The 21,103-nt window shown below is 27.2% G+C and overlaps 2 protein-coding genes and 2 pseudogenes across 2 annotated transcripts in view; 1 reads left to right on the plus strand and 3 right to left on the minus strand.

Annotated features, from left to right (window-relative positions):
• LOC112694077 (formin-like protein CG32138) overlaps positions 1-4,887 on the plus strand; it is a 40,250-nt gene extending 35,363 nt beyond the window's left edge. The window contains exons 11-19 of the mRNA XM_025569429.1: positions 39-340; positions 422-638; positions 697-824; positions 1,919-2,083; positions 2,151-2,430; positions 2,490-2,770; positions 2,940-3,059; positions 3,928-4,156; positions 4,730-4,887. Coding sequence (XP_025425214.1) covers positions 39-340; positions 422-638; positions 697-824; positions 1,919-2,083; positions 2,151-2,430; positions 2,490-2,770; positions 2,940-3,059; positions 3,928-4,140 — 1,706 coding nt within the window. The 3' untranslated portion in view covers positions 4,141-4,156; positions 4,730-4,887. The remainder of the gene's footprint in view (positions 1-38; positions 341-421; positions 639-696; positions 825-1,918; positions 2,084-2,150; positions 2,431-2,489; positions 2,771-2,939; positions 3,060-3,927; positions 4,157-4,729) is intronic.
• Positions 4,888-8,180: 3,293 nt separating this feature from the next.
• LOC112694078 lies at positions 8,181-10,999 on the minus strand (annotated as a pseudogene).
• Positions 11,000-18,479: 7,480 nt separating this feature from the next.
• LOC112694067 (jerky protein homolog-like) lies at positions 18,480-19,682 on the minus strand. The gene is made up of 3 exons (XM_025569413.1): positions 19,565-19,682; positions 19,020-19,424; positions 18,480-18,883 (listed from the first exon to the last, which is right to left on the minus strand). The coding sequence occupies exons 1-3, from the start codon at positions 19,680-19,682 to the stop codon at positions 18,480-18,482; spliced, it is 927 nt and encodes a 308-aa protein (XP_025425198.1).
• Positions 19,683-20,118: 436 nt separating this feature from the next.
• Positions 20,119-20,554, minus strand: LOC112694068 (annotated as a pseudogene).
• Between the last annotated feature and the right edge of the window lie 549 nt (positions 20,555-21,103).

A 21,103-nucleotide genomic window follows, 5' to 3' on the forward strand; every position in this document is an offset into this window, starting at 1 on the left:
GTTATTTTTTATTTTAACTCCTAATAATTATTGTTTAGGCTCCAGCAGTGGTATTTCAAGTTGTTCTTCAACAGGCAGCAACAGTATATCAGCATCACCACCTCCACCACCTCCACCCCCGCCCCCTCCACCTCCACCTACTGTTTCTTCAACAGTTATGCCACCTCCGCCTCCTCCACAAATATCTCCTAAACCTACAGGTATACCTGCACCACCGCCACCTGCCCCCCCTTTGGCAGGTACCATGCAAGCACCAGATGGTGCGATGACAATTAAGCGAAAAGTACTGACCAAGTATAAGTTACCAACTCTAAATTGGGTGGCAATGAAACCTAATCAAGTATTTACTATTATTATAATTTTATATAATTTTTTTTTTTCTGTAATATTATTACTTATAAATAATATTTTAATAATTTAGGTCCGTGGTACAATATTCAATGAATTAGATGACGATAAGTTACATTCTGTGATAGACTTTGGTCAGTTTGAAGAGAAATTTAAATTGACAGCTGCTGGTCGGGCATTGATAAATGGGGATTCTGATCAACACGATGGACTTATGACATATCCTAGTAAACGAATGAAAAAACAAGATAATATTTCACTTCTAGAACATACCCGTTTAAGAAACATTGGTTAGTTTAAACATTAATTAATGTCATAAATTGTACTTTAATTTAAATGCTTGTTTAGCTATTTCAAGGAGAAAACTTGATATGCCTGTTGAACGTATAATAATGGCTGTAAATTCTTTGGATTTGAAACAGCTACCTTTGGAAAATGTTGAAATTCTTCAGCGAATGATTCCTACTGATCAAGAAGTAAGTTTTGATAATACAACTTATTTTTTAAATGACATTTTTTTATTTATATGTGCATATATATAACGTAGGAGTTTTTCAAGTTCTGAATCATTGTATAATTGTTCTTTAGTAATGAACACTCCTTTATTTGATTTAGTACTTAACATTGGATGATATTTTTTTACCATCTCAATTACCATACATTTTACCATTTCTTTATGCTTCTTTTCAAATTCTCTGCAAATATTTTTTTTATAATCTTCCATAACTTTAGACCAAGTATCATTTTTTTCCTGAATCTTCTTTATCCATCTTTTTGTCCTTTTTACATCCAAACAGTACTTTCTTGTATAATATCCTTTATAATTTTTTTGAATAATTATAGCTGCTTTGTTGTAGTGATCAATAGACTTAATTATAAATGTTTCTATTATCAGATCATTGAAGTACCTAAAAAATATCTGACACTAAGTGAACACTAACTTATTTGTATTATTATTACCTTTTAGCCATATATTCTTTCCAATGTTTTTGAATAATTATAGCTGCTAAATTTAACTTAAGAAAATATAACCTTGTATAATATCCTTTGTAATGTCGTTGGATAGTTATTGCAGCCAACCTATGAGCTTCAATATATTGAACTCCGTTTCTCTGTTTCTCTTTTAATATTGTATCTATGTTTAGTTGGTTATTAATTATGTTTTCTACAAAGGCCATAATAGAAAACTTATAATTAAAATTCAGTTGTTTTAAAACTGATAGAGAGTTTGTTTATTTATGTTAACAACTAAAGATAACAAATCTAATTTATTTATAGTTAGTTGTATTACATTTATTGTAATCTATTTTCATCTATAAATATTTTTGATATACACCTTTTACTTATTACATTTACAAATATTTCATTATTTCATTATTTCATCATTATGTAGAATAATTTGTCAGCTATTTATCTTAATTGCTTAAGTATCATTTACAAAAATGTACTACAAAATTATCAATGAAACACATTTAAAGTTTAGTTAAAAAAAATATATTAAAAAATGAATGTATATTTTTAAAATGGAAAATTTTTCTGTATTAAATTTTACTTTATTTTATTACTCTAGGTAAAATCATATAGAGAATACCAACTAGAGAAAAAAGATATAAACATGTTAACTGAGGAAGATAAATTTTTAATGCAATTAACTAAAATAGAACGACTGGCAACCAAACTATCCATTATGAGTTATATGGGTAACTTTATGGATAACTTACATTTAATATCACCTGTAAGTTAATACATTTTGGAATGATAAATTGATGAGTTCAAAATTACTTATATTATATTAATTATAGCAAGTGCATGCCATTATATCAGCTTCAAGTTCAGTGAAGAATTCTAAAAAACTACGTCAATTGCTGGAGATAATATTAGCATTTGGTAACTATATGAACAGCGCAAAACGTGGTCCAGCTTATGGATTTAAACTACAATCATTGGATACCTTAGTTGATACTAAATCAAGTGACAAACGCATGTGTCTTTTACATTTTATTGTTGATACTGTTAGGTCTAAAATGCCAGAAATTATGAATTTTGATTCAGAATTCATGTACATTGACAAAGCAGCAGCTGGTATGATTTATTTAGATAAATGTTGTTTTTATTGATTACTAATTCATTATTTTGTTTAGTATCATTGGAAAATGTCATAACTGATGTTAACGAGTTGGAAAAAAATATGGAAATTGTAAAGAAAGAATGTGAGCCTCGAGGTTTTGGAAATGCTCAACATGTCTTAGTCCTTCGAGATTTTCTTAGTAATTCTGAAGACAAATTAAAAAGGTTAAAAAATGAGACTAAAACAGCTCAGGAATCATTTAGAGATTGTGTAGAATATTTTGGTGAACCACGGCGAGGTACTGATGCTAATACATTTTTTTCAATGCTTGTGAGATTTGTTAAAGCATTTAAGGTGAACAAACACTAAAATTATTTTAAATTATAATTAGTCATTTATTTAAATTCATTTTTACAGTTTCTATAATTGAATGTTAACATTTTTTTTTAGTATTCAAAATGTTTATTACTGCATATATTGTAATTATATATTCATGTGCTTGACAATGTTAAATCTATTGTAGACTGCCGATGTTGAGAATGAACAAAGAAAACGATTAGAAGATGCTGCATGCCAGATGAAAATGAAATCCAGTAATGAAAACTTAGTTTCCAAGAATAAAATTAATCAAAAAATGCAGCAAGTACGTCCATTTTATTGTAATTATATACATAGGTTGCAAGATTAAATACTTTTAGTTTTATAAATTTTTCTGTTTATTAGAAATGTGTGTAATTTTAGTATTTATCTTTAATTTGCTTTCATCTTAAAGATTTGTGTATGATTTTTGGTTTTGGTATAAAACTATTTGTAATATAATAAAAAATTTGTTTTTTTTTATTGTTTGTTTTTTTATTATTACTTTTTAATTTATGTTATTTGTTTATTTAAATTAGTGTTTGGTCATTTTTTTCATTTTTCTTTTTTTACATTTCCATGAACGCACTAATCATTAATTTAAAAGGTTTAAATCATTGTAACTTCAATCATATACTTGAAGCTTTATATATGCACCTGCACTTCATAACATGGTTACTGATGCCGGATCAGAATTTCATATAGGTACCAATCCAGTCCTATTTATTTAAACTTTTGAGTGTAGATGGAAAAATGAAGTACCTATTCATATTTAATGATCTTTTAATACATAATGAATTAACAGGATAAAGCTAATAAAGCCTAATTATAAGACATTTAAGTTTTATTATTTTTTAATTGTTATAATATAAATCATACTATCATCAGTATTTGTCATTTTTATTAGAACTGGATTTAGTACTGTGCAATTTGCACCATTGTTTAGTTTTGTATATTTAATAAAAAAAAATGATTGTGTTATTGATATATGTTTCATATAATTTGTTGCTGTGTATTATAATTTGTCATTGTCAATATCAAATATTTAATTTTTTTTTCTTACTTCATTTACTCATCATTAATAATATTTTTGGAATATTTTTATTAATTCGCTTGAATATTTGACGAATACTTTATTTTTTTTTTTTTTGTAGGATGCTGTTATAAATGAACTAAAGAATAAAACACAAATGGTTCAAGAAAAGAAACTGTTACATCAAGATGAAGTATATAATGGTGCATTGGAGGATATTCTTCTAGGTTTGAAAAATGAGCCTTATAGGAGAGCAGATGCTGTTAGAAGGAGCCAAAGACGTCGCATTGACAGTCATCGATTATCTAGGACATTAGAAGAATTAGAATTTTAATTGTCACTGTAATATGGTAAGGTACAACAATAAATAAATATTTAAAGGAACATTTACCATAACTTATTTACTTATAGAATAGTATATTAAATAATCTATGTTCAGATTATAATTCCTTTATTAGATTATTTTGCTTTAATACTATTTTGAATCAAAATAATAATACTTAAGATACACTTATAATTTTTATTTAATCATCCCAATTATACCATAAGCACCCATTTTATGTTGTGTGGTAGAGATCAATTGGGTGCAACTTGTGTTTTGAACTGTTAATTGTTAGAAGGGGGTGTTGATTTCTTCATCCAGAACAATGGTCCTGCTCGGAAAACAAAACTGCTAGTGACCTGGTTAGAATAAGCAACTAAGCATTTAAGCTCAGTCACCTTATACAGCTCAATCATAAAACCCTCAATTATTAATAAATTTATAATCTTTATTATTTTTATAATATAGGTAAATAAGATTTTGTTTTATTAAAATGTTTTGCTATTAATGTTTAAAACATTAATCAATAGTAATTAATACATGAAATATGATTAATATATATTTTGGAGTATAAAAATTTATATATTTAATTTTTTTTTAGATTATTCCATTTACATATCCAAATACTCATGACTACAAAGTTAAGTTATTAAGTTCCAGAATTAAATATAACTATGTATTGTTAAATGTACTCATAATATTATTTTGTTTGTTGTTTTACATGTTTATTGGTATACATTGAATCTATATTATATATATATATATTTTTTTTTATAAGAATGATAGTTATAAGTTTTTTAAGACTAGAAAAATGGAAACAATGATTTAAAATTTCTTTTTTTATTTACTAATTAATAGTTACATTATAGATTATTATGAATTGTTTTTAAATTTACTTGTACCATTAAAATTATTGTTATTTATTTATTTTGGTTACAGTAGAATCTTCTATTTCTGTAATTGCTAAGATTTACCTTATGAAAATGAAAAAAAGAAGACTATTAGAAATGTTTATGTATTTGTCTAATATCAATAATAATGTTCATTTTTACCTATGCAATTTATAGTTGTCTTGTATATTTTACTAAATTTTTGTAACTTATTATTTACATATATTTTAATTTCACCTTTGGAAATCAGATCTTATTTTGAATTTCTTGAAATTATGTTATGAACTTAATTAAATATTCTCGAATGTTTAGTAAAATGCAAGTAAAATGTGATTTTATTAATTTATATAGATATAATATTTTTTTATTTGTCATTGACATGGTTTTTTTTTACCTTTATATATGTTATTAAAACAATGTTTGAAATATTATTACCTGTAAAATGTTGAGCTTAGTTGGAAACAAAATCTCATGATTTGTAACAAAAGAACCTAGAGTAAACAATAAGATAAACAAATAGTCAATATATAGCGATTTATTTTTAAATTATGTAAATTATTACCAATCGGATATGTATTTCGACATTCCATTATTTTTTTGTATAGATTTATTTAAAAAATTAGTGTCAAATTGTGGTGGTGCTTATAGGTATTAGTTTTGAAAAATTATTTTTAACACTGATTTCTGTAAAAATTAATTAGACATGCTGAAATTAATTTTGAACATTGTTTTTGTAACTGTTCGTTTTCCTAGCTATTATTAATGATATTATACCATAGGTTCAATGTACTATATGCAGAGACTGATCTTGTATTGATTTGAAGGTCATAATTTTAGATTTTATAATTGCCATTATTATTAAGTATAGAATTATGAACTTCTAAATGTACATTATCTATTTCTGTATATATTGTATTAAACTAATGGTGTTGTTGGGTTTGGAAATTCATCATAAACAAAATTATTCTTTGGATTTTAACACCAATGCAATTTTAATTTGTCCTCTTAATTTATAAATGATTTTAAAAATGTTTAACTATATATCGAATTTGATTATTTTTTTTTTTTAACTGAATATTTAATAAATCAGTTTTAGTGCCATCAGAATGAATTATTTAAAAATAAATCTTTATTTATTTCAACTGTTGATATTTATAAATATAATACTTGTCTTATTGTCTTGAAAACTAATAAGTGTTAAGCTTTTTTAAATTATTTTTTTAGTATTATAGATAAAATATTTTAGATTGTTAATTGTATAATTTTTGTACACATGTTAAATGTGGTTTATTCTGTGTTGAAGTAGCCTTTCATTCTAGCATACAAGATTTTTTTATACAAAAGTTTTATAATTGTTTATTTTATTTGTAAACGAATGCAATTTACCTTAATGTATGAATTTACCACTAGAAGGTTTTTGTGTGAACATTATACACCCTATGAATGCAATAAAGTTACATTTTATTTTTTAAAACAAAAAAAATTGATGATCTTTTGTTATGTTTTGTCTTTTCTCTTGTTATTCATGTTGCTATCATTGTTCCTTATCATACATTAAATACTTTCTTAATCATAAATTGATATGGGTAGCAGGTGGTCAAAAATATTAATCTTAGGATTTTATTCATTCCTGAAATATTTAACAATTCGTTTGTAACTACAAAGAAAAACGTTTTAAAAAAATACTTACTATTTTGATTTGTTTTTAAAACTTACTCAAATTATGTTTATAAACTAATTTTAAAATATATTTATTAAATAATATTAATAAAATAAATATTAGTTTTGCTAAGACAAAATTTAGTAAATAGGGTTGATACAAAGTTAAATTAAATGTGTGTTATTTTAAATGCAACGCTCCATTGTGCACAAAGATTACCCTCTGTCCAATAAACAACTGATTGGTTTGGTGATATCGGTTGATCTTTAAATATTTCCGAATGATATAAGTTCAAGTTTTAAAAGCCAAATGTTATGCATTAAAATTGTGCAAAAGAGATTCTCTAAGGATTATACACAGCACAAAAAATGTTTAGCAGATTGTTTTAAATATTGATATGGCTTCCATTAAATTATATTATGTTTAATATATATATTACACTATATTTTGACTGCATGTGTTATTATGTCACTGTGGCAAATGTAGATCGTTCGTTGTTATAAATTACTTAAGAATCTCCATATCACTTAACCACCCAACAAATATTCACATTTTAAACATTGAGGGAAATCATACAATAATATTTGTATTAATGAACATTTGTTTTGTTTGTTTTTGGTTTTAATAATAAACCAATACATAAGTATTCCTTATACATATGTTTCATAAAAAATAAGTGCTTTAGTATTTATAATATATTAGTATACTAGTATAAAAAATGGTATTACGACTCCAACCAGGATACACTTGTGATATAAAGTAACAAAATGAAAAATAAATCATATTAATACATTTTTACATAGGTAGACATATTAAAACATTTAAAATAAGGAGTGTGATTATTATCATGAATTTATTATTTATTTGTATATTTTATCTATAAAAAGTGTTGTGGTAACTGGTGAAGTATTTGAATATGTTTATGATATTTTCAATATGGGTGATAAGGGGCCTCTTAAATTAGTTTGCAAACCTATGTCTCAAATCGTAGTTGCAGTAACTGTATTTTTATTTTTAATGATTAAAACTATTTAGCAGAAATTATAGCAGACAAATTAACTTGTTATTAATTGTACTCTTGAATTAATTTTGTCCATTTGTTATTTTACATGTATGATATTTATATTATATTTGTTTTAGCAGAATAATCATTATAAAGTTTTTTTTAAAACTTGAAAAATATAAACAAAAATTTTAAATGATTTACCTTACAGATTAAATATTCTCTGATAATGTATATAGCTAACCTAATCTATGCATACCCAATAATTAGTATTTGCCTTTTAAGCGAATGTTAAAATCTTCAAAATAAATTTATGAGAATGGCACTAAAAATCCTTAGATTCGTATAAAATAAATACATTTAAAAACTTGCACAAAAGAATTAACAAAACCAAAAGAGCACTTCTTCACTTAAATAGCCATTAATCACTAACTTCAGAATAAAACCATACCTATCCTAAAATATGTTTTTCAAAGCTCACAAGGATCAACTAACAATCTGACAATTAATAAGATATTTATTTATGTTTAAATTGTGTCCATTACTATACCTAAACAGATGAATGCTATTAGTGTACACTTGTGAAAAAGTAAAATACTCCCACATAATATGGTGAAAATATTAAATTTGTCAAGAAAAATAAAATTTAATCTGATTGTATTTTAATAGGTTGTCGGAAACTAACAAAATATTTTAAAACTAATTTTATAATAATGAAGGTAACAAATATTATTATAAATACAAATATTAGTATTGCTAAAATTACATCCAACAGGTAGTATTGATACCAAGTTAATTCAAATGCATTTGATTTCAAATGTGAGGCTCCTTTGTGATGAATAACATACTCAGTCCAATAAACAACAGACTGCTCTGGTGACATCTGTTGATCTTTAAATATTTCCGAAGTGGATTTAGCATTTTTCATGTACCTAAAATTAAAAAATTGAGGAAATTATAATCGTTTTACAGTTATGAATCAAATATTTTATACTTTTCATCATTAAGAAGATCTAAAATATTTTTTAACAATGAATTTTTTGTTACAGTCATAAGATCCATTGAAATTGCCATTCCATTGTTTAATAAAGTGTCTATATTTTTTGGTTGATCTCCAAATAAAGGAAATCCAAGAACTGGTATTCCAGCATCAACTGCTTCGTACAACCCAAATATGCCTCCATGACTAATAAATAATTTCACATTTGGATGTGCTGTAAGAAGTCAATGATATACATTTTTTTTTTTCAAAATATTTACTTTGCAATGCTTTTTTACTTAGTATATCACGTTGAGGTAGCCATTTTTTTGTCATTATGTTTTTGGGTTTATCTTCCAATTCTTCTTCCTATTTCATCAATACTCTTTGAGGAAGTTCTGCTAGAGCTTCCAGAAATGCTTTTTTAATGTGTTCCGGTAGTGATGACATTTTAACAGTAGAACCAAATGAAAAATAAATTACCCCATTGTGCGATTGTTCAATGAATTCCAAAATGTCCTATCATTATAAAATATAATTTTATACATAATAAAGTAATTAGATAAAATTAGTAAATTAGGCAAATTAGTAAATAAAATAGTAAATTATTAAATTGTGTGTTACATCTTTCATCTCGCTTAATACATTTTTAACTATTTAATTTTAATTACTGTTAAACTGAATAATGGACCCAACTCAGCATACTAATATGGTAGCCAAAAGTCTGTGGGTGTACATTTCTATCTTCTAGTCATTATATAAGTTTTTCTATTAGAATATTATTAAATTTGTTAAAATGCAATGCTATAATATTTTCGATAATGAATAACATATTTAATATACGATTTCTATTGCTTGTCAACTGAACCTTCATAGTATACTGTTAGTCAATTATTTATTAGCGGCTATAGAAATCAATATTTATTTTTTACATATTACGTGCCTACTTTTTGTAAACGTTTAGGTGCCTTCAAATGTATTCCACCAACATTGATGACATTCGCTGCCAGTGGCTTAGGTGCTTCGCTTATGAAATGACCATTTACAAATACCAATGAAGGTGTCACGGGTTGAATCAAATCGTACTCTTTAGGTTCTGAATACTTCAATTTAAGTTCAGTGTATTTGATCACGAATGTGCTTATAATATACACGATGGTGTTGGACAACCTTTGGACAAATGTTCTTGGAATTCTATAGTTGACCATAATGTCGGAAACCAACGCAGGATTAGATATGTGTCCAGTTATCGAACTTTCCATAAATGAAACTAACGGTAAGGGCGTAATATAAATCAAAGGCAAGTCAAACTTGTTAGCTACATAAGAAACGCAATCGGAATAAAACAATTCCGTGAGTACAATATCGAAATCACTGTATGTGTTGTTCAACATTTCTTTGAGTTTCCAGTTATCGTATACTTTATCGCATCGCTCTCTTGCTAAGGCAGACAATATTGACAATGTTTTAAAAGGATCACCATAAAATTCTTTTAAGTCATTTATATTTTTGGCTAAAACTTTCTTATATCCTTGAGATACGTCTACTTCTTGGTAGTTTTCACGGTCACCGTCTGGATATGGTGTGAATACTGTAACATTGTGACCGCCGTTCACCAACGCCTGAAGCATTCCGCTCATGTATTTCCAATGACTTTTGCATGCTGCAGTCTCTATAGCCAATATTTTAGCACTTTCAACGGGCAATACCCGCAAACAGATAACCGTTAGTGCAACTGTAAAAAATAATATTTGACGGTTCATATTTTATTTACTTTAATAGTTCAAATCACGTAGTTTCCAACAACGGTTTTGAAACAAGTCCATCCATTAATGTTTAACTTATTTGACACTATTAAAAACCGTTATTCTTTTCTTTAAGTTTTTCCGAGTACTGTATCGATGATGATATATTTGATCCTGATTAACGATTTGATTTGTTAACTTGAGAATAAAATGCATCAATAAATCTTGTTTGAGAGATTTATAATCTAAGGGCCTGTTTTACAATGGCAGTGGTTAACTCGAGCTTAGCTGAACCTCAGTTATCAACTAACTCCTAGGTTAACTTATTGCCAGTATTACAATCGTCGATTTGGTTCAGTTCAGTTAAACTCTGTTTAAAGCATTTATTTTTGTAATACGATTGGTGCCTCTGTAAAATTAACGGATAAGCTAGGTAATCTGACGAATGGATCTGCGCAGGAAAAAATTTGTTGTACCCTTATATAATATTGCCTACATTTAGCCCCTTTTTTGCAGCTATCAAAATGTGATAAAATTAATAAAACGATAACATTGTTTTTATTACAATAGTTTTTTATATTGCTAAATTTATATTAAAATAGTTAAATACATTAATAGTTAAATAAACTTAATAATACACAATTCGAAAATAACAATATCGTAATTTAAAAATACACAATTCATTGCTAACACTTCAAGTAAAAATATAATACAAATGTTATAATTAGGTTTAATATTTTGTGTTTATGTTATAAAAGCTTACCTAACTGTTTAAAGTTTTAACTATGGATCCCATCAACATAGATTTAGTCATTTCCAAATATAAAAATTATCTTTTCCTAAATTTGTGGCAAAATCATCTTGCACAGTATTTAAAATACAAAATTGGAATATTAATACATTTTACTACTAACTATTTGGCCCATAATTGGGCTATAACACTCATACTATAAACATTTCAACAATTAAACCTTCCACAGAATATTGGACATCATTTAATACCCTTTGAATAGGAACCAGTATAATGGTAGTATTGTATTATACAAAAAATAAGCTACCTGCCAATTTTTCTCTATCAGCTGTAGTAAACCTTAATTTACCAATTTCATTTTGGTGCCGTAATTAAGTATTGCTGTATCTTACAATTAAATAATTGTACTTCTCGTTTAATAAAGATTAAAATATAGTACTTTGAACTTAAGAGGCATGGAGAAATATGAGAGTAATAAAAATGTTATAATATTTATTACTTTTGAATAGTACCTTTTAAATGACGATCATAAGTGAATCGTGTTTTTTTCGAATTGTGTATTATTAAATTTATTTAACTGTTAATGTATTTAACTATTTAAATCTAGCAATATATAAAATTATTACAATAAAAATGATGTTATCGTTTTATCAATGTTATCACATTTTGATAGCTGCAAAAAAGGTTAAATGTAGGCAATATTATATACGGATACAAACAATTTTTCCTGCGATTATCTATTCGTAAGAGAAGAGTTCTTGTCATTAAACAGTGTTAAACAATTTAAATTTAAAAGACCTTATTATAATTGATTATCAATGGTTTAAACCGAAGTTAAGCTACTGATTATTGAATCACTGATATCGGTGAGTTTTAAGGGGACCATACACGGAACGATCTATCGTCAAACTAATCGGCCGATCAGTTGTCAAACCTGACGCAGTCCACACACCAAATCATTAGTTTGACGATATCTAACCTAACTTTTTAGTTGGTGAAGTTTGTTTTGCTTGTTTATATTGTGATAATGAGATATGGTTTAAATCGCAATTGAAAATCGAAATATTATTCGAGTGGTTGCATTTTATAGTTTATGGAATTTTTTCATTTTCGTTTTGTATATTTTAGCGCACAATGAACAAAATAGATCGAAATAGGAAATTATTACTGACACCTGCTCTTGTTTTGTTTGAGGATGATGATGACGATACACAAAAAAAGAGGAAATGGTCAAAACAGTGGCTTTTAGAACGTCGAAAATATTCGCACATGAATTTGCTACGTGAATTGCAGTTCTGTGTCATCATCTAAACTGGATATTCCCACTCTGCCACTCTCATCTTCCGTAGTAAAAGAAAATAAGTCATAGTACCAAAACGTTGGTACGTAAATTTCATCAGCAGATGAGCCGATAGTTTTTGATTCCAAAACTTTGTTTAGCTCTCTTCTAAATACAGTCCGTAGGTTGTTTATTTTACGTTTTACAAAAGCTACATTAGCATCTTTAAATTTTTCTTGACACACCTTTAACAAGTCTTCGATACCTAAGTTCCTCATATGTTTATTTTTGGATACATTACTTTTGGTATTTCACAGAGCTGGATGGCGTTTGTAGGTTTCTAAAAACTCAGTCACAAATGGTTTGTTTTGATTCATTTTATAGCGGTATGTAAATGGAATATTAAAATGTCAAACACAAAAGAAATTCAGATTTCGGAATAAAAATTAAAATTTAGTGTTAATCAATGGGTAATAATCAATGATACTCAATGATATAGTGTAATAATCAATGATCAACTTACGACCGACGATCAGACGGCAAACTTACAAACACGTCCATACACGTGACGATTTAGTCTCTCTAACGTTGCTTGATGATAGATCGTTCCGTGTGTGGGACCCTTTAAACTTGGTTTAGATATTGATCTGTAATTTCATTGATTGTTAATTAATGTCGATAACAAACAGTAGTATTATGATAAACAAGATACACTGTATTTATTCTTCAATGTTTATATGAAAATTTAATTTTCAACGTTATATTCATTGTAATAATAATGGAAACTATTACTGTTGACTTGTTGTTTGAAAAATAATAATTATTATTAATTATCCAGTGATAATAAATTATAAGTTATTACACCAAAACATCAGATTACCTAGCTGATCCGTTAATTGTACAGAGGCACCAATCGTATTACAAAAATAAATGCTTTGAACACAGTTTAATTGAACTGAACCAAATCGACGATTGTAATACTGGCAATAAGTTAACCTTGGAGTTAGTTGATAACCGTGGTTCAGTTAAACTCGAGTTTACCACTGCTATTGAAAAACAGGCCCTCAGTATGTTTGTGTACTCTGCTTGATTGAATACAAGGTTAATAGAAGTACCAGGGTATTATCGTTTAATTTTCTTTGTGACCAAAATTACCAAATTTTAAAAAATGACATCCAATAGTAGCTCTGACTAAGAACTTCTTTTTTTACTCGGATTGAATACCAAAAAGAAAAGGAGAAAATGGGTGCACAAAATTAATGAAAAGAGAAGAGTTAGGTGAGTTTCACCACCTCTGCATAGAACCATCAACTTTAGGGATACCATACGTCCCGTATTTTATAGGTGTCCTGGTGTCCCGACACAAGTATAAAAATAACACTTTTGTCCCGTATTTTGAATAATCCACATGGGTATCCCATAATGGCTATCTATGAAAACTATCATTAATAATAATCGGACTATTTTATTTTAATGTATTTTTTGAGTGCTCACATGGCAATCAATTATTAGCTGTTTGTTGTTACATTGTGTATATTATCGTGTCACTTACATGATAATATACCTATCATTATTATTATACGTGGCGCGCGGTACTCCCATAGTCCCATTAGTTCCAACGCAGCTTTCGATCGAAACGAGTGTCATCACGTTCTCGCAAAAATAAAATATACAAATTTCGACAAGCGGACAAGGTAAAATCTTTTTATAATATTAATTATGGACATACGGAACTTTTTTAAGAAACCTAAATTAGATGATAGTCTTATTGGACCGTTAGATAAAACAAAAAGTATGACTATAGAGACTAATTCCACAAGTACAGTTGCTATTACTAACTTGAGTAAAGGTGGTAGTTTTACTGACCAAGTTGAAAATGTTGAAGTCAAGGAAGTGGCTTATTATAAAAATGATATATATATATTTATATATATATATAAATGACACTACTTGGCAAATGTAAAAATTGACGATGCTTTACAGTTCGATATTTTGTGTAATCCGTGGGTACCAATTACTTCATATAATTTTAAAAATGATCTTAAATTGGAAAATGGTCGTCCATTTAGGCATATATGGCTAGAAGAGAATACATGGCTATCATATTCGGCTATTGGAGGCGTAAAAAGAGCTTTTTGTTGAGTATGTGTATTATGTAAGCCAAATGTTCATAGAGGTATACAAGGAGGGTTTATAATAAAACCATTTACAAAATATTAAGATTTCCATGCTTGTAGTCGAACACATCTATTTTCACAATGGCATCTTGAGTCAATAGCACGAGAAAATGATTTTTTAAATATTATGAAGGGTAACAAATTAAATATTCTTGAACAGACAAATTCAGGGTTACGAAAACAAATAGAATATAATAGACAAAAATTAAAACCAATAATTTCAAGCATTTTGTTTTTTGCAACTCATGATCTTTCTCTATGGGGAAAAACATCAAATTAAGGCATATTTAATGATCTTTTACTTTTCCTAATTGAATCAGGTGATGAATTATTACAAAAACATGTATCGGAGAATGTGGGAAATGTCAAATATACATCACCTAGAATTCAAAATGAAATCATTCCTATGTGTGAAAAGTTAATTAAAAATGATATAGTTAATTTAGCTAACGCTGCAAATGCTTTTTCTGTTATTGCTGACGAAATTGCAGATACTTTTGGAACAGAACAATTGTCAATAGGAATTCGATTTTTAGACAAACACTCAAATCCGCCAAAAATTCGGGAAGAATTTTCTAGGTTTTACTCCGTTAGACAAATTAAATGCTCAATCCGTAGCTACAAACATTATATCATTTATGACTGACTGTGGTTTAAATTTAAACAAACTTTATGAGCAAGGATATGATGGTTGTGCTATAGTGGCTGGACAAGAAGGCGGTGTTAGTAAATTAATTCGTGATAAATATAACAAAGCGTCATTTTTTCATTGTTCTAATCACAGGTTAAATTTAGTTATAAATGATTTAAATAAAATAATGATTATTCGTAATACTACTGGAACTATAAAAGATATTATAAGATTTTTTCCGTGAAAGTACGCTTAGAAGAAAACTTATCCATAACATACCACTATTTTGTGAAACACGCTGGTCGTCTAAATATAAGAGTATAAGAGTATTTTCAGAACATTTTATTTCAATAATGACAAGTTTGAAATCATTATTAAATAATGAAGTACATTCAAATTCCAATACAAGGCAACGAGCTCATTACTTATATTCTGCGGCCTCAAATTCATCATTCATAATTTCTATGATTATTATGGCAAAATACAGTGCTATTTTAGAACCTGTGACAAATATGTTACAAAGCGTCTTAGTAGATCTATTTAAAGTCAGCGAGCATATTAACTCATTACTAATATTGTTCGATAATCATCGAAATGACGCTGATAACATTTTCCAAACATTATTTAACGAAGCGAAATCAATCGCCATTGATTTAGATATTGTCATTACACGTCCAAGAACGGTAAAGAAACAGTCACTAAGAGCGAACTATAAAACTGAGTTGTGAAGATTATTACCGAGTTTCAATTTTTATACCATATATTGATTCAATTTTACAATCTATAAAAGAACGTTTTGATAAAAAAAATGATAATGCATTTTTACTACAATATCTTCACCCCAACATTTTTAAAAAATTGGAGAAAAAAATGTATTTTGAAAGCATTGAAAAAATTGCTGATTTATATAAAATTGATAATCTCCAAGCTGAAGCAGAAAATTGGTACAGTTTTTGGCAAAATAAGGACTGCCAAGATATTGATTTTATCGATTTGTTAAATTATAACTGTATGTTTTTTCCAAATATAGCAAATAAAAAAAACAGCTAAACAGTTTAATATGTCTCAAAAGACATTGTATCGTTTATGTAATAAGATATATATATAAGACTGTGATTTATAATAAACGTATATGTTAAAAGTGTAAAAATCAATTTTTAATTTCTATTAGATAAGTGCTGGTATTATGAGATACCCTATTCCATATACCTCCACATTCTTTAAAATGGTAAAAATCAAATTTTTTATATATTATCATGAATATACAAAAATTAGTAATTTGAAGTGTTCTAACAACTAAAAAAATGTATTCTAGTATAGTTACTATAGTACTAGTATAGTTTTAAACTAATATGATATTTATGGTATTCCAATAATATCAAAATTGTAGTCAGTGGAGATTAAAAACAAAATGGTATTCCATATTCGTTGCTTCTCCCTATACTATTGAATATTTAAATATAAAATTAAAAAAAAAAAAAAAAAAAAATGAAAAGTGGTTATCCAGCTCCCGAAAAAAACTTGGTTTTAGTTGAAAAAAAAAAAATCCAAGTTCTGAAAAATAATTAATTTCAGTTTGAATATATTGAAGTTAATAGAAATTAATTAATTTAAAATGATTTCTTTTTTATAATTATGAAAGCGACTTTTAAAATGTTTATTATTGTTAATTTATTTTAATCAAATTATTTAAACATTTTATGTTATTTTATTTAAGTTAAAAAAATTGGATTTTTAAACTATTATATATTTAAAGTATAAAATTCAAAAGAAAATGAAAAGTGTTCCATGGCTTTCGAAGGGAACTTGATTAGGTGAAAATCCTAGTCTAACAGCAAATAACAACGTACACCTAGAAAATATTTTTAAAAAAAAACTGGAAGCAGATCCCTTATTAAAATCCAGTACATGAATAATATATATTAACAAAAAAATATTAAAATATTAAAATATTAATAAATTTGGAGATCATAAATAGATTGATTTATTAATCAAGAAAATTAGATTACTTAAACTCATATTTAATCTTATTGATGAATGAGCAATTCCATGTGAAGTGGTAGGTAACATGTCTTCATCATTAAACTGTTTACATTTTTTTCAGTACTAACAATTTCAAAATTATCAATACTAATTATGTCAACTGGATCTGAATTAAGAGTAATTAGGCTACCAGCACATTCTTTCTTTGATGCTATTTCCTTGGAAAAAACATTTTAAAATCTTACTGTTACATAACATAGCATTGTAGTCAAAACTCAGAAAACAGTATAAAGTATGACACCATCATTGATGGGGAAAAACCTTCAATATATAAAATTGGTATCCCTGGATACAGAAAAAAATTAGTTTTCATAATAAATAACCTGCTATGTGTTATTTTTATTTAATAATACATTTTTAATCCCTTAAGTGGAGATCTGCTTTTAATTTTTTTGGAAATACCTCTCATGTGATAATCTCTTATTTGCAGGACTGCTATTTAACACTTTAAAAATACTGCCTATGTGAATTAAAATGTAATAATTACTAACTTGTATAATCTATTTATAGACATGTTAAAAATTTAAAATTAAAAGTCTAGTATTCCTAAGTTTTTTTTTTATGTACTAATGTAAAATGAAAAGTTTCTTATTATGATATACCAAGTTTTTTAAATGAAATTAATTATGTATTTAAAAAATGTTTTGATTCTTATGATATAAAACATTTACAGTCAATTTAAATTGTAATTTTTTTAAAAACAATTTTAAATTTTGTAGTTAAAATTTGACTACAAAAAATACTAAAATAAGTTTAATCAAAGAAAAACTATATTAAAAATATAATACTTAAAATATGGTACCTAGAGAAATTAATATCTATTTCTTTACAGAGAAATGTATTACTTTAAAATACTTTACCAAAGTAATATACAGTAGAGTCCCGCTAATCCGGACTAGATGGGACCGGACTCTCTCCGGATTATCGAAAATCCGGATTAAACGAAATGACGTTTTTTTTTTTAACTTACTCATTAATAAACACAATAAATAATTACACAATAAATATACTGTCAAAAAACACCTCATGTATTTATACGAATTCAAAATTTATTGATTTACAATTTTACATTAGGTAACATTATTATTTTTATTATGTACATATGTATTAAGACTTGAAAAACTCCGTGATATTTTTTTGTTTTAATGTAGATTGACGTAATTTCGCTGTGCGATGTCTTAGACGCCTTAAGGTCAGTAGCTCAGCAGAAGATGTTTCACTTTGTTTCTCGAAGTCATCAACTGCTCCAGCATTGCAGTTGCTTCACCATGTGTTGGGCCCGTTGATTGATCTGTACCATCATCTTCATCTTCTGAACTGTCAACTTCTATTTCTATGTTTTCAATACATGCATTTACAATTTCATCATCACTAAGAACCTGATGACCAACATCAGTGTCACCGTTTATCCATTCAGAAATATCATTTGCTTCTACCTCGGCACAACCTTTCAACTCTTGAAAAACTTGAATGAAATCAGTGTCTTCATTTGAAGTTGTTTCATCTCGTCTATAGTTTTCTTGAGGAATATTAGGCCACAATTTTTTCCAACTTTTTTGAAGTGTTTCTGGCTTAACTCCTTCCCACGCTTCTGCGGCTAAATAAAGAACAGTTTTTTATTGTTACTTTTTTTAAAAGATCCATAAAGTTAACTAACGGGTTCGCTTCTTGTTGCTCTAAAAGAAACATGATCAACTTTTTTCTGTAAAGCCGTTTTGTCGTTTCAATAACACCTTGATCCATTGGTTGTATCAATGACGTCACGTTAGGTGGCAAAAATTTCACATAAATTTCACCATCTCGTAATTCACTTTCACTAGGGTGACACGGAGCATTATCTATAAACAATACAGCTTTTTTTGGAAGTTTTTTCTGTTTCAAAAATGTCTTTGTTGTAGGCACAAATGTTTCAAAAAACCAATTTTTAAAAATGTTTCCGTTCATCCAAGCAGATTTTTGTGAAGTGTATTGAGCTGGAAGTGCACTCATATTAACGTTTTTGAAAGCTCTAGGCTTAACTGATTTTCCGATCACCAAAAGTGGAAATTTTAAATCACCAGAAGCGTTACTGCAAGGAAGTAAAGTTACTCGTTCTTTTTTCACTTTATATCCTTTGGCTACAGAATCTAGTTTTGAGGCTAATGTTTTTTTTGGAAGCATTATTTAATTCAACCCAGTTTCGTCAGCATTAAATATTTGGCAAGGCATTAAGTCTTCATCGCACAAAAATTTTCAATTTCTATTCGTTTTTTTTTCCAATCCGAAACGGTTTGCTTACCCACTCCTAACTCTTGTGCGATTTTTGTTAATGATTCACCAGCATCAATACGAAATAAAGCTTGGAGTTTTTGTTCCATTGTTTCAGTCACTTTCTTACGTTTAACCGAAGTTGTCATTTTATGTTGTTTTTATAATAAGCAGAGGAAAACATAAATGGAACGGTCTACACTGGTACACAATCACCACTAAACGAAATAATATCACAATACATATGTACCTAATCGAAACGATAAGTTTAAACCATATCTTAATTATGGGTATTCCCGAATATATATATTATACATGAGTACTAAATACGAAACATAAATTGTCCGGATTATCCGGATGTCCGGATTAGCGATGACCGGATTAGCGGGACTCTACTGTAATATAATATTAATATTATCCATTTACATCACTATTAGGTAGATATCTACTGAAACAATTTAACACATGTTCAATATCACCCCCTCTTTAACTGGAATAAATATTACCTAAAATAGGTACATATTTTCATTAAAAGCATTTTGTAACTAAGTACTATGATTTTGATATCGGTCACCATGGCCATCTTCAAACTATATGTAAAACATTTCTAAATCCAAAGATTTGCAATTATATTTTGCTATGCACATTTTACATATATATGTAATATATACATAATTTCAGATAGTTAAATGGAAGAAATAATAGATAACCTACTTTATTTCTATGAATTTCTTCTCTTAATGTCTGAAGTAATTTGAAAAATTTTGACTGTGGTCTGATTTTGGAATTAGTGTGGCTACCATTGTTTCAGTCAAATCTAAAAAGGCCATTCTATCTATTTCTCCCTCTAAAATTAATTAAATTAGAAACTTCAACGAGTACAAACATACATAATAGGAGCCAATACTTTAGTGCAAGTCAATGGTAATTTGATTTAGATATTGCAATAAGTACCTTTAAAACGACTAATTAAATATTCAAATTCCTACTGTTTTAGATATGCTTCAGTAAATTCGTCCATGTCCGAAATATAGTAAGTAACCTATGATTATAAGTTACTTTACATAGCAAATAAAGTTGTATTATTTATCCAAATGAAAAGTAATTTGTACTTGTTTGAAATAGAGGCACTAGAACAGTTGGACACTTGTAAGTACGACCACTAATTAAATTAGGTAATTAACACAATTGTAATTGTAACACAAATTAGGTAATATGTATATTATAATAATATTATATTGATGATCATTGGTATGACAGAAAACGTGAAATATGAAACGTACTGTCAATTATAATCACGCATAACCTTAAAAACAGCACTATTAAACGACGAAATAACAACATAATTTGGTATTTCCAACTCAACATATTAGGTTTAGCAAAAATAAATGGTTAAAATCATGTTACTATGTTTTTTGTGTAGTCAAGGCTGTAATGTTATAACAATATTAAAATAGTTCATCCAATTTATAGACATTAGTTATTATCATCAATAATTTAGTAGAATTGACTATATAATTTTTAACAATAAAAAAATAGTATTATTTTTTTTCCGTGATTCTATACGCTA

This window comes from Sipha flava, unplaced genomic scaffold (genome assembly GCF_003268045.1).
Source record: "Sipha flava isolate LNK unplaced genomic scaffold, YSA_version1 122_pilon_pilon, whole genome shotgun sequence".
In the NCBI taxonomy this organism is placed as follows: Eukaryota; Metazoa; Arthropoda; class Insecta; order Hemiptera; family Aphididae; genus Sipha; species Sipha flava.

Coding starts and splice junctions, on each gene's coding strand:
- LOC112694067 (XM_025569413.1), bottom strand. CDS start 19,682: ATGACAACTTCGGTTAAACGTAAGAAAGTGACTGAAACAATGGAACAA. Junction 19,425..19,564: donor CGCACAAGAGTTAGGAGTGG/GTAAGCAAACCG, acceptor AAAAAACATTAG/CCTCAAAACTAGATTCTGTA. Junction 18,884..19,019: donor GATACAACCAATGGATCAAG/GTGTTATTGAAA, acceptor TTCTTTATTTAG/CCGCAGAAGCGTGGGAAGGA.